The sequence below is a fragment of the Arachis hypogaea genome, chromosome 20 (assembly GCF_003086295.3).
Source record: "Arachis hypogaea cultivar Tifrunner chromosome 20, arahy.Tifrunner.gnm2.J5K5, whole genome shotgun sequence".
NCBI classification, from domain to species: domain Eukaryota; kingdom Viridiplantae; phylum Streptophyta; class Magnoliopsida; order Fabales; family Fabaceae; genus Arachis; species Arachis hypogaea.
In genome coordinates this window covers 21,936,284-21,949,794 of record NC_092055.1, presented here as the reverse complement: position 1 = coordinate 21,949,794, position 13,511 = coordinate 21,936,284, and the positions used below count along the sequence as shown (strand labels likewise).

At 41.2% G+C, this 13,511-nt stretch overlaps 2 protein-coding genes across 2 annotated transcripts; both read right to left on the bottom strand.

The window, feature by feature from the left end:
• Positions 1 to 11,182: 11,182 nt before the first annotated feature.
• LOC140182996 (uncharacterized) lies at positions 11,183 to 12,334 on the bottom strand. Its single transcript, XM_072230985.1, has one exon. It carries the CDS (start codon positions 12,332 to 12,334, stop codon positions 11,183 to 11,185), a length of 1,152 nt encoding a protein of 383 aa, XP_072087086.1.
• A 123-nt stretch (positions 12,335 to 12,457) lies between these two features.
• Positions 12,458 to 13,303, bottom strand: LOC112785587 (uncharacterized). The gene has a single exon (XM_025829044.1). The coding sequence runs from the start codon at positions 13,301 to 13,303 to the stop codon at positions 12,458 to 12,460; it is 846 nt and encodes a 281-aa protein (XP_025684829.1).
• Between the last annotated feature and the right edge of the window lie 208 nt (positions 13,304 to 13,511).

The following is a 13,511-nucleotide window of genomic DNA, read 5'->3' as shown; positions in this document are numbered from 1 at the left end:
AAAATCTTCTATTTTATTCATGTTTAATGATGATGTGAAAAATAAATTATAGCTTAATTAGAGATAAAATCACTACTAATTACTACTATAACTTCTAAGGTAAAACTCAAATAAGAACAATTATCACAGAGTTAAGGCTAAGATTAGAGCTCAACAACCTTGAGTTTGGAATGTGGATGTTCCTCTAGTCTGTGGGGTGCTTGGTCCTTCAAGAGATAACTTCTGACGCTTCAATTCCTTTAAGTCACGCCTTTGCTCTTCTTGTTCCCTGAGCAGTTTGCAGAGCATACTGTTTTGATTTTGCTGTTCTTCCTTTATTTGGTCCATAGATTCTTGCAACTTGGTAACAGATGCTTCAAGCTGTTCCCAATATTCAAATTGAGGGACTTCCGGGAGAAATTCTTGCGCCCTCCTCTTGATGGGGTCATCCTGCACTTGTTGTTTTTCCATTGTGATTTTAGTGATTGGTTGCTCCACTGAGATGTACTGCGTTATTCCCATCCTTACTCCAGCATCCTTGCAGAGCATAGAGATTAGGCTTGGATAAGCCAACCTGGCATCCTTGGAGTTCTTGTTTGCAAGTATGTAAAATTCAGATGGAATCAGTTGATGAACTTCCACTTCTTTTCCCAACATAATGCAATGGATCATCAATGCTCTTTTAACGGTGACTTTAGAACGGTTGCTAGTGGGCAATATAGAACGCCCAATGAAGTCCAGCCATCCTCTGGCAACTGGTTTGAGATCTTCTCTCTTGAGTTGATTTGGGACACCCTTGCTGCTGGTGGTCCACCTGGCTCCAGGGATGCATATATCCTCTAGAATCTTATCCAGGCCCTTGTTTGTTCTCATCATTCTCCTATTGAAGGAGTCTGGGTCATCTTTCAGCTGAGGTAACTTAAAGATCTCCCTGATTTTGTCAGGGTAGATGTGAACAATCTTTCCTCTGACCATAGTCCGATAGTCATAGAGGGCAGTTCCAGATATTCTCTGCCTGTCTGTTTGCCACAGATTAGCGTAGAACTCCTGAACCATATTCCTTCCCACTTTTGTTTCAGGATTAGCTAGGACTTCCCAGTTCCTGTTTCGAATCTGCTCTTGGATCTCCGGATATTCATCTTCTTTCAGATCGAACTTGACTTCTGGGATCACTGATCTTAGACCTATTATTTTGTAGTAGTGGTCTGAATGTTCTTTAGTTAAGAACTTCCCTTGATTCCAAAGTGGTTTTGGAATACTCTCTTTCTTGCCTTTTGGAGTGGGTTGTTTTCCTTTAGGAGCCATGATCTCAGTGGGTATAATTTAGTGATCACGGATAAACACACCAAACTTAGAGGTTTGCTTGTCCTCAAGCAAAAGAAAAGAAAGGAGAGTGATAGAAGGAGAGCTAGTGTCGAATGGTGGATGAGAGGAGGGAGGCCGAATGTGGATTTAAAAGGGAGGGGTGGGTTTTCGAAAATTTTTAAAAAGATAAGATAGAAGATATGATTTATAAAAAATAAGTATGATATGAAAAGATGTGATTTAAAATTGAAAAGATATGAAAGATATTTGAAAAAGATAAATTTGGATTTTGAAAAAGATAATGTGGATATTTGAAAAAGATATTGATGAGTTGAAAAGATTTTAGAAGGAAAAGAGATAGATTTGTTTTGGAAAAATTGAAAAAGAGTTGGATTGGATTGAAAAAGAATTTGTGCTTATGGATTAAGATACATTTGATATTTTTAAAGTAGGGTTTTTAGAAATTAGGGTTTTTAGAAATTAGGGTTTGTAACATGTTTATGCAAGAAATCATGAATTGAAACATGAAAATTAAAATTAAAATAAAAAAATGTGAAATAAAAACGAATTTACCTCCTCCCCACCATCCTGGCGTTAAACGCCCAAATGCTGCATGTTTTGGGCGTTTAACGCCTAAATGCTGCTTCTCCTGGGCGTTCAACGCCCAGCTGTTGCTTCTTTCTGGCGTTGAACGCCAGGAACTCCTTTGTCACTGGGCGTTTTTCTGAACGCCCAGGATGCTGTCAATCTGGCGTTAAACGCCCAGAAGTTGCTTTTTTCTGGCATTTAACGCCCATATGGCTATTATTACTGGCCTTAAATGCCCAGTAGATGCTCCTTTTGGGCGTTTAATGCCCAGTTGTGCCTCTTACTGACGTTTTCTTGCCAGTGAGCTCTTTTTCTCTGTTTTGAGTGCTGAATCCTTCTATAACCCTGTGAACCTATGCAATTGACTCTTTGCCTTATTAATAGTGAACTTTATATAAACAAATAAAATCAAGAATAGGGCAAAACAGCAGAAAAAGTTTTGCCAATGGCTGGGTTGCCTCCCAGCAAGCGCTTCTTTATTGTCTTTAGCTGGACCTTGCTGAGCTTTTAATCTAGCTTCAGCCTTGAGCACTCTTGCTCAACATTGCCTTCAAGATAGTGCTTGATTCTCTGTCCATTAACAATGAACTTCTTATCAAATGTCTTGAAGCTCCACATAACTATACGGCGATACACTTGTAATCATATATGGTCCCCTCCACCAGGATTTCAGTTTCCCAGGGAATAGCCTGAGCCTAGAGTTAAACAGCAGAACCTTTTGTCCTAGTTCAAAGATTCTAGATGACAGCTTTGTGTCATGCCACCTTTTTTATTTCTCTTTATAAAGCTTGGCATTTTCGAAAGCAGTGAATCTGAATTCCTCTAGCTCATTCAGCTGGAGCAATCTTTTTTCTCCAGCTAATTTGGTATCAAAGTTTAGGAATCTGGTTGCCCAGTAGGCCTTATGCTCTAGTTCCACGGGCAGGTGACAAGCCTTATCATATACTAGTTGGTATGGAGAGGTCCCTATAGGAGTCTTGAATACTGTTCTGTAAGCCCACAGAGCATCATCCAAGCTCCGTGCCCAATCCTTTCTACGGGTACTTACAGTCCGTTCCAGGATCCTTTTTAGTTCTCTGTTAGAAACTTCAGCTTGCCCATTTGTCTGTGGATGATATGGAGTCGCCACCTTGTGGCGAATCCCATACCGGACCATGGCAGAGTAAAGCTGTTTGTTGCAGAAGTGAGTGCCTCCATCACTGATTAGTACCCTAGGGACACCAAACCTGCTGAAGATACGTTTCTGGAGGAACTTTACCACTATTTTAGTATCATTGGTGGGTGTGGCAATGGCCTCTACCCATTTTGATACATAGTCAACTGCCACCAGAATATAAGTGTTTAAGTATGATGGTGGGAAAGGCCCCATGAAATCAATACCCCATACATCAAACAACTCAATCTCCAAGATTCCTTCTTGAGGCGTGGCGTAACTATGAGGCAAATTACCAGCTCTCTGGCAACTGTCACAGTTACGTACAAACTCTCGGGAATCTCTGTAGAGTGTAGGCCAGTAGAAGCCACATTGGAGGACCTTGGTGGCTGTTCGCTCACCTCCAAATGGCCTCCATATTGTGATCCATGGTAATGCCATAAGATCCTCTGTGCTTCTTCTCTAGGCACACACCTATGGATTATTCCGTCTGCACATCTCTTAAAGAGATAGGGTTCATCCCACAAGTAGTACTTTGCATCAGTAATTAATTTTTTCTTTTGTTGCCTGCTGTACTCCTTGGGTATGAACCTTGTAGCTTTATAGTTTGCTATGTCTGCAAACCATGGTGTTTCCTGAATAGCGAATAAATGCTCATCCGGAAAGGTTTCAGAGATCTCAAAAGAGGAGGGACGTCCCTTCTATTGGCTCTATCCGGGACAGATGATCAGCCACTTGGTTCTCTGTCCCTTTTCTGTCTCTTATTTCTATATCAAACTCTTGCAGCAGCAACACCCATCTTATAAGCCTGGGTTTTGAATCCTGCTTTGTGAGTAGATATTTAAGAGCAGCTTGGTCAGTGTACACAATCACTTTTGATCCTACCAAGTATGATCTAAACTTGTCAATGGCATAGACCACTGCAAGTAATTCCTTTTTCTGTGGTTGTGTAATTTTTTTGGGCATCATTTAAAACACGGCTAGCATAATAAATGACATGCAGAAGCTTGTCATGCCTCTGCCCCAGTACTGCACCAATGGCGTGATCACTGGCATCACACATTAATTTGAATGGTAATGTCCAGTCTGGTGCAGAGATAACTAGTGCTGTGACCAGCTTAGCTTTCAGAGTTTCAAACGCCTGCAGGCATTCTGTGTCAAACACAAATGGCGTGTCAGCAGCTAGCAGGTTGCTTAGAGGTTTTGCAATTTTTGAAAAATCCTTTATAAACCTCCTATAGAATCCTGCATGCCCCAGAAAGCTTCTGATTGCCTTAACATTGGTAGGTGGTGGTAATTTTTCAATTACCTCTATTTTAGCTTGATCCACCTCTATTCCCTTGTTTGAAATTTTATGCCCAAGGACAATCCCTTCAGTCACCATAAAGTGACATTTTTCCCAGTTTAAAACCAGGTTGGTCTCTTGGCATCTTTTCAAAACCAATGTCAGGTGATCAAGACAGGAGCTGAATGAGTCTCCATATACTGAGAAGTCATCCATGAAGACTTCCAGAAAATTTTCCACCATATCAGAGAAAATAGAGAGCATGCATCTCTGAAAAGTTGCAGGCACATTACACAGCCCAAATGGCATCCTTCTGTAAGCAAACACTCCAGATGGACATGTGAATGTTGTTTTCTCTTGATCCTGGGGATCTACTGCAATTTGGTTGTAGCCTGAATAGCCATCCAAAAAACAGTAATAATCATGACCTGCTAGTCTTTCTAGCATCTGGTTTATGAATGGTAAAGGAAAATGATCCTTTCTGATGGCTGTATTGAGCCTTCTGTAGTCAATACACATGCGCCACCCTGTAACTGTTCTTGTAGGAACCAGTTCATTTTTTTCATTATGAACCACTGTCATGTCTCCCTTTTTGGGGATAACTTGGACAGGGCTTACCCAGGGGCTATCAAAAATAGGATAAATAATCCCAGCCTCCAGTAATTTGGTGACCTCTTTCTGCACCACTTCCTTCATGGATGGATTTAGCCGCCTCTGTGGTTGAACCACTGGCTTAGCATTGTCCTCCAATAAGATCTTGTGCATGCATCTAGCTGGGCTTATGCCCTTAAGGTCACCTATGGACCACCCAAGAGCTGTCTTGTGTGTCCTTAGCACTTGAATTAGTGCTTTCTCTTCCTGTGGATTTAAAGCAGAGCTTATGATCACTGGAAAAGTGTCACCTTCTCCCAGAAATGCATATTTCAGGGATGGTGGTAATGGTTTGAGCTCAGGTTTAGGAGGTTTTTCCTCTTCCTGAGGAAATTTCAGAGGCTCTTTCAATTCCTCTGAATCCTCAAGATCAGGCTGAACATCTTTAAAGATATCTTCCAACTCTGATTCGAGACTCTCAGCCATGTTGATCTCCTCTACCAAAGAGTCAATAAGATCAACTTTCATGCAGTCTTTTGGTGTGTTTGGATGCTGCATGGCATTGACAGCATTCAACTTAAACTCATCCTCATTGACTCTCAGGGTGACTTCCCCCTTTTGGACATCAATGAGAGTTCATCCAGTTGCTAGGAAAGGTCTTCCTAGAATGAGAGTAGCACTCTTGTGCTCCTCCATTTCCAGCCCTACAAAGTCAGTGGAAAAGGCGAATGGCCCAACCCTGACAATCATGTCCTCAATCACGCCTGATGGGTATTTAATGGAGCCATCAGCAAGTTGGAGACATATCCGGGTTGGTTTAACTTCTTCAGTTAAACCAAGCTTTCTGATAGTGGATGCAGGTATTAGGTTGATGCTTGCCCCAAGATCACATAAGGCTGTCTTGGTGCAATTACCCTCTAATATGCATGGTATCAGAAAGCTTCCGGGATCTTTAAGCTTTTCTGGAAAGCTTTTCAGAATGACTGCACTGCATTCTTCAGTGAGGAGAACTCTTTCAGTTTCTCTCCAATCCTTCTTATGACTCAAGATCTCTTTCATGAACTTGGCATAAGAAGGTATTTGCTCAAGTGCCTCTGCAAACAGAATCTTTATTTCAAGAGTCCTGAGATAATCTGCAAAGCGAGCAAATTACTTATCCTGCTCCTCTTGGCGGAGTTTTTGAAGATAAGGTATCTTGGCTTTATATTCTTCAACCTTAGTTGCTGCACGTTTATTTCCTACAGAGGTGGTTGGAGAAGCCTTTTTAGAGGGGTTATTATCAGCACTTGTGTATGTCTGATCCCTCACTGGCATTTGAATGCCAGGGTTAGAAGCTGGAGTGACGTTGGATGCCAACTTCTCACCTGTTCCTGGCGTCTGAACGCCAGAACTGTGCTTCTTTTGGGCGTTCAACGCCAATTCCTTGCTTGTTTCTGGAGTTGAATGCCAGGACTGAGCATGGTTTGGGCGTTCAACGCCAGCTTCCCACCCAATTTCTGGCGTTTGATTGCCAGAATTGTTCCTCTCCGGGCTCTTACTGTTCTCAGATGGATTTTGGGTAGTTTGCTCATTTCTTGGCTTCCTGCTACCTTGAGGTGGGGCATCTAATGTTTTCCCACTTCTCAATTGAACTGCTTGGCACTCTTCTGTTATTTGTCTTGACAACTGCTGCTTTGTTTGCTTTAATTATACTTCCATATTTATATTAGCCATTCTTGTCACTTGTAGTCTCTCCTTAAATTCGGCTAACTGTTTTGTTAGAAAATGCAATTGCTGATTGAATTCAGTAGCTTGTTCTGCAGGACTGAGTTCAGCAGTCACTGTTCTAGCCTCTTCTTTCATGGAAGGTTCACTGCTTAGGTACAGATGCTGATTTCTGTCAACTGTATCAATGAGCTCTTGAGCTTCTTCAATTATCTTTCTCATGTGGATAGATCCACCAGCTGAGTAATCTAGATAAATCTGAGCCTTTCCTGTAAGCCTATAGTAGAAGATGTCTAACTGAACCCACTCTGAAAACATTTCAGAGGGGCATTTTCTTAGCATCTCTCTGTATCTCTCCCAGGCCTCATAAAGAGATTCATTATCTCCTTGTTTAAAGCCTTGGATGTCCATCCTTAGCTGTGTCATCCGTTTTGGAGGGAAATATTGATTCAGGAATTTTTCTGACAGCTGTTTCCATGTCCTTATGCTAGCCTTAGGTTGGTTATTTAACCACCTCTTAGCTTGGTCTTTTACAGCAAATGGAAATAGTAATAGTCTGTAGACATCCTGATCTACTTCCTTATCATGGACTGTGTCAACAATTTGTAAAAACTGTGCCAGAAACTCTGTAGGCTCTTCCTGTAGAAGACCGGAATACTGGCAACTTTGCTGCACCATGATAATGAGCTGAGGATTCAACTCAAAGCTACTGACTCCAATGGAGGGTATACTGATACTACTCCCATATGAAGCAATAGTGGGGTTAGCATATGACCCCAGAGTCCTTCTGCACTATTCATTTCTACTTAGATCCATGATGGAGAAGGGGAAATGATGTAAAATAGGAAAAAAAGTATTTTTATTTATTTATTTATTTATTTCAAAAATAAAATAAATTAAAATAAAATAAATAAAAATGGGTGAAGATTTTCGAAAAATGAAAAGAGAGAAAGAAGAAAAATGGATAGGAAGTTTTGAAAAAGATATGATTGAAAGGATTTGATTTTTAAATTTGATGACTAATTTAATGCTAATTTTTCGAAAATTATGAGTGGAATGAAGAAAAGATATTTTTTTTTTTTGAATTTTATGATGAAAGAGAAAAACACATAAAAGACACAAAACTTAAAATTTTTAGATCTAATGCTCCTTGTTTTCAAAAATTTTGGAGGGAAAAACACCAAGGAACACCAAACTTAAAAATTTTAAGATCAAAACACAAGGAAGACTCAAGAACACTTTGAAGAATCACAAGAACAATAAGAACATGAAGGTAGAACACCAAACTTAAAATTTTTAGAAAACCAAAATAAAATTTTCAAAAACCAAAGAAAAATTAACAAGAAAACACCAAACTTAAAGTTTGGCACAAGATTTAATCAAAGAAAAATTATTTTTAAAAAAAAGAATTTAAAAAGAAGATACCCAATTACCAAGAACATAGACCAACGCTCTAGCCAATTGGGCAGTAAATGTAACACTTGTTTTGAAGAAGTAATTTTTAATAACTAAGAATAATAAAATTTTTGAAAACTAATGTTTTGAAAAGGCACACAAAAAACAAGAAAAGAAACAGAACAAGAAAAACTAAAGATCAAACAAGAAAAATAAACAAGAACAACTTGAAGATGAAGGAAGAACAAAGAACACAAATTTCGAAAATTTTAAAAGAATATAAAAATATGCAATTGACACCAAACTTAAAATATGAAACTAAACTCAAACAAAAAAACTCAATTATCAGTTTATAAAATTTTTGAAAAATTTAAAAGGAGAAAATAGGGATTTTAAAAAAAAATTCCTAATCGAAGCAACAAAATAAACCGTCAGTTGTCCAAACTCGAACAATCCCCGGCAACGGCGCCAAAAACTTGGTGCACGAATTGTGAATCACACTTTTCACAACTCGTACCACTAACCAGCAAGTGCACTGGGTCGTCCAAGTAATACCTTACGTGAGTAAGGGTCGATCCCACGGAGATTGTTGGTTTGAAGCAAGCTATGGTTATCTTGCAACTCTTAGTCAGCATATTAATTTGTGATTATCATTTGACCTACAAATGAACAAGAGAGCATGAATTAAAGGTTACTTGTTATGTAGTAATGGAGAATATGTTGGGGTTTTGGAGATGCTTTGTCTTCTGAATTTCAGCTTTTCTCTTGTATTCCTCTTCCCTCATGCATGCAAAAGTGCAAAGTTTCTTCCATGGCAAGCTGTGTGTTGGTGGATCACCGTTGTCAATGGCTACCATCCGTCTTCTCAGTGAAAAGGGTCCACGTGCGCTATCACTACACGGCTAATCATCTGTCGGTTCCCACTCATGCTGGAATAGGATCCATTGATCCTTTTGCGTCTGTCACTACGCCCAACACTCGCGAGTTTGAAGCTCGTCACAGCCATCCAATCCCAGAATCCTACTCGGAATACCACAGACAAGGTTTAGACTTTCTGGATTCTCATGAATGCCGCCATCAATCTAGCTTATACCACAAAGATTCTGATTAAGGAATCTAAGAGATACTCATTCAATCTGATGTAGAACGGAGGTGGTTGTCAAACACACGTTCATGGATTGAGGAAGGTGATGAGTGTCACGGATCATCACCTTCTCTATAATTAAGCGCGAATGAATATCTTAGATAGGACCACGCATGTTTGAATGGAAAACAGAAATATTTGCATTAATTCATCGAAACACAGCAGAGCTCCTCACCCCCAACAATGGATTTTAGAGACTCATGCCGTCAGAGATTACAAAGTTCAGATCTAAAATGACATGAGATCCAAAAATAAATCTCTAAAAGTTGTTTAAATACTAAACTAGTAACCTAGGTTTACAGAAAATGAGTAAACTATGATAGATAGTGCAGAAATCCACTTCTGGGGCCCACTTGGTGTGTGCTGGGGCTGAGACTTAAGCTTCTCACGTGCTTGAGCTGTTTTGGGTGTTCAACGCCAGGTTGTAACCTGTTTCTGGCGTTGAATTCCAACTTGTAACCTGTTTCTGGCGCTGGACGCCAGACTGCAACATGGAACTGGCATTGAATGCCAGTTTACGTTGTCTATCCTTGAGCAAAGTATGGACTATTATATATTTCTGGAAAGCCCTGGATGTCTACTTTTCAACGCAATTAGAATCGCACCAATTGGACTTCTGTAGCTCCAGAAAATCCATTCCGAGTGTTGAGAGGTCAGAATCCAACAGCATCAGCAGTCCTTTTTCAGCCTGAATCAGATTTTTGCTCAGCTCCCTCAATTTCAGCCAGAAAATACCTGAAATTACAGAAAAACACACAAACTCATAGTAAAGTCCAGAAATATGAATTTTGCCTAAAAACTAATGAAAATATACTAAAAACTAACCAAATCATACTAAAAACTATATGAAATTAACCCCAAAAAGCGTATAAAATATCCGCTCATCAACATGACCGCATGACTGACGCGACCGCGCACCTCGAGCGAAACACATATGACGCGGTCGCATGACTGACGTGACCGCATGACAAGGAAAACTCCGAATGATGTGACCGCGTGACCCACGCGGACGCGTGACAGAGGCCACGCACCAGAAATTACAGAAAACGCTCATAGCAAATTCTGAAGCCCTTATTGGCCAAAATCCAAGTCCAGAAGGCATAGACCAGAGGTTATGAAGTGGGAGAATGCATCCATTCAAAGGGAGTCTCCACTTTATTTAGTTTTCATGATTTAGATTTAGTTTAGAGAGAGGTTCTCTCCTCTCTCTTCTCTCTTTAGGATTAGGATTTAGATTTAGGATTTTATTCGCTTTCAGGATTATCTCTTTATCAGGTTCAATATTCCCTTTTATTTACTTTTGCAATTTAATTTATGAATTCTTCCATGTTACAGATTACTCTTTTGAATTAATGTTATTTGAGGTATTTCAGTTTAATATTGCTTTCTTTTATTTACATTATTGTTATTCCCATCTGAAGACATTTTTATTCCAGTAGATTTACTTTTTTCCTTTTTGGTCTTGGTTAAGAAATCAGTAACTCAGGAGTTATCAAACTCAAACATGATTGATAATTGTTATCTTTGTTAATTAAATTGAACTTCAATAATCCCAATCTTTTCTTAGGAAATAAATAGGATTCGAAGATCAAACCAATTAATCCCTTGACCTTCCTTTATCTTAGTAAAGGTTAACAAAGTGGAATTAACATTCAATTCTCATCATCTTTGATAAGGATAACTAGGATAGGACCTCTAATTTCTCAGACCTTACCAAAAGTTTATTTACAGTCATTTATTTATTTTACTTGCCATTTAAATTACTTGTTCTTCATTTACTTTAATTGCTAATTAAACCATTCGCTCCTCATTCTCAAAACCCCAATTTACAATCTCCATAACCAGTAATAAGAACATACTTCCTTGCAGTTCCTTGAGAAGACGACCCGAGGTTTGAATACTTCGGTTATCAATTTATTTAGGGGTTTGTTACTTGTGACAACCAAAACGTTTGTACGAAGGGATTTCTGTTGGTTTAGAATCTATATCTACAACGCGACTATTTTTATAAAATTCTTTACTAGCAAAAATCCTAACGTCAGAGGTCGTGGAAGACTCTGCTCATCAGCCTTTGATAGGCTGTCTTGTCTTCATTAGGTCGGTGCATCGGGATTTGGTTGTAGTCGGAATAGGCATCCATGAAACTGAGGAAACGATATCCTGCTACCGAGTCCACTAGGGTGTCAATGTTGGGGAGGGAAAAAGAGTCTTTTGGGCATGCCTTGTTCAAGTCGGAGTAATCTACGCACATCCTCCATTTCCCACTGGCCTTCTTGACTAGGACAACATTGGATAGCCATGTCGAGTACACGAGTTCCTTAATGAACCCTGCTGTTTGCTTGGCGACTTCTTCAGCTCTTTCTTGTGACATCTTTCTTCGCCGCTGGGCCACCGGTTTGGCCTCAGGCTTTATGGCTAGTTGGTGAGACATGACCTTGGGATCTAACCCCGGCATGTCTAATAGGGTCCATGCGAAGAGTTCGCTGTTTGCCCTGACAATTTCTATGAGGGGGCCCTTGAGTTCATGAGGTAGGTTCCTATTAATGAAGGTGAATTGGTCTGCCAACTTTTCTATCTGGAACTTTTCCATGTCCCCTTCTGGTTCAGGCCTCGGTTTGTCTTCCATCCTGACGTTCAGATTTGCTAGGAACACACCAACTGCTTTCTTAGACTCTTTCCTTAGGGAGAGACTGGCGCTGTCGCAAGCGACTGCTGTTTCTAGGTCTCCCCTTATGGAACCAACCGTTCCCTTGTCCGTTATGAACTTCATCGTTAAGAACTTGGTGCATATTACAGCTGAGAATTCATTGATAGTTTTCCTCCCTAGGATGATGTTATAGGCAGTGGAGCCTCTGAGGACTACAAAATCTGCCATAACTGATTTCCTAGTGTCACTAGTTCCTAGGCTGATTGGGAGAGAGATCGTCCCGTCGGGTTTGATGTAGTTATCACCTAGTCCCATGACTCCGTGTTGGTGGTTTTTGAGGTCGGATTCCTTGAGTCCCATGACATCAAACACATTTCTGAACAAGATATTAGAGTCAGCTCTTGTGTCGACGAGGATGCGCCTGACCAATCCTGTGCCGACCATTGCTGTAACTACCATGGGGGTTTTCGGAAAGGTCATTGAACCATTTATCTTCTGGTCCAAAAGAGATTGTGGGGTGCCTTTTGCTGGTGGCAGGGCCATCCGTTGAAATGGATAGTACCCGGGTGTCCTTTCTTACTGCCGACTTGGATTTGGAGGGGCTGTCTCGTCCGACCACAATGTTAACCACGAAAGTTGGGGGTTATCGGCATCCCCTTGGGGTTCTTACCTTGGCTTGATAGTTCGGCTCTGTCCTTCCTCGGAGCGTTCCCTTTCCCGCCTCCTCGGCTCCCTGATGAGCCGGGAGAATTCGCTCAGTTTCACCTCTCTGATGGCCTGTTCCAAGGCATCCTTGAGGTCGAAATAGTCTTGTGTTTTGTGACCAAATCCCTTGTGGTAATCGCAGTAAAGGCTTTTGTTGCCTCCCGTTCTCTCCTTCAAGGGTCTAGATCTGGATAGGATTCTTTTGTCTGCAATTTGCTGATAGACTTCCACTATGGGTGCCGTAAGTGGCATGTAGTTCGTGAACCTCCCTACCCGTGGTTGCTTGGGTAATTTGTTTAGGGTGCCGTCCCTGGGAGCTTCTTTGTACCTTTCGACCTGATGCGCCTGCCGGGCTGGCGGGTTGGGGGGCTGCTGTTTATTGGCTGCCACAACCTTGCTAACCTCTTCGTCATTAATGTATTCTTTGGCTATGCTTTGGATTTCTTGCATGGTCCATACAGGCTTGGTTGTGAGGTGTTTCCTAAAGTCTTCATTCAGCAGGCCGTTTGTTAGGCATAGGCTAGCGACTGAGTCCATGAGGCCATCGATTTCTAGACATTCATCGTTAAACCTATCCAGGAACTTCCTGGTCGGCTCCCCGGGTTTTTGGGTAACTCCTAACAAGTTGATCGGGTGCTTTGCTTTGGCTATGCGTGTCGTGAACCGGGCTAGGAACTTCTGGGATATGTCTGCGAAAGTTGTGATGGATCCTTGTGGGAGGGTGTTGAACCATCGGATCGCCGGGCTGGCCAGTGTTACGGAAAATGCCCGGCATCTAACCGCGTCGCCTACCCCTTCCAAGTTCATTCTTGCTTCAAAGGCTGTGACATGCTCTTGGGGGTCCTTGGTCCCATCATACCTCATGTCTGTCAGCTTGTCGAAGTTTCTCGAGAGCCAGACCTTGAGGATTGAGGGGGTGGAAAGGGGTTGCTCCCATGATGACAGGATCTTGTTGTCTCCTGGCCTCCTCTTTCTGGGACCCCCAACGGCTTTCCGACTTGCTTCGAGTGGGTCT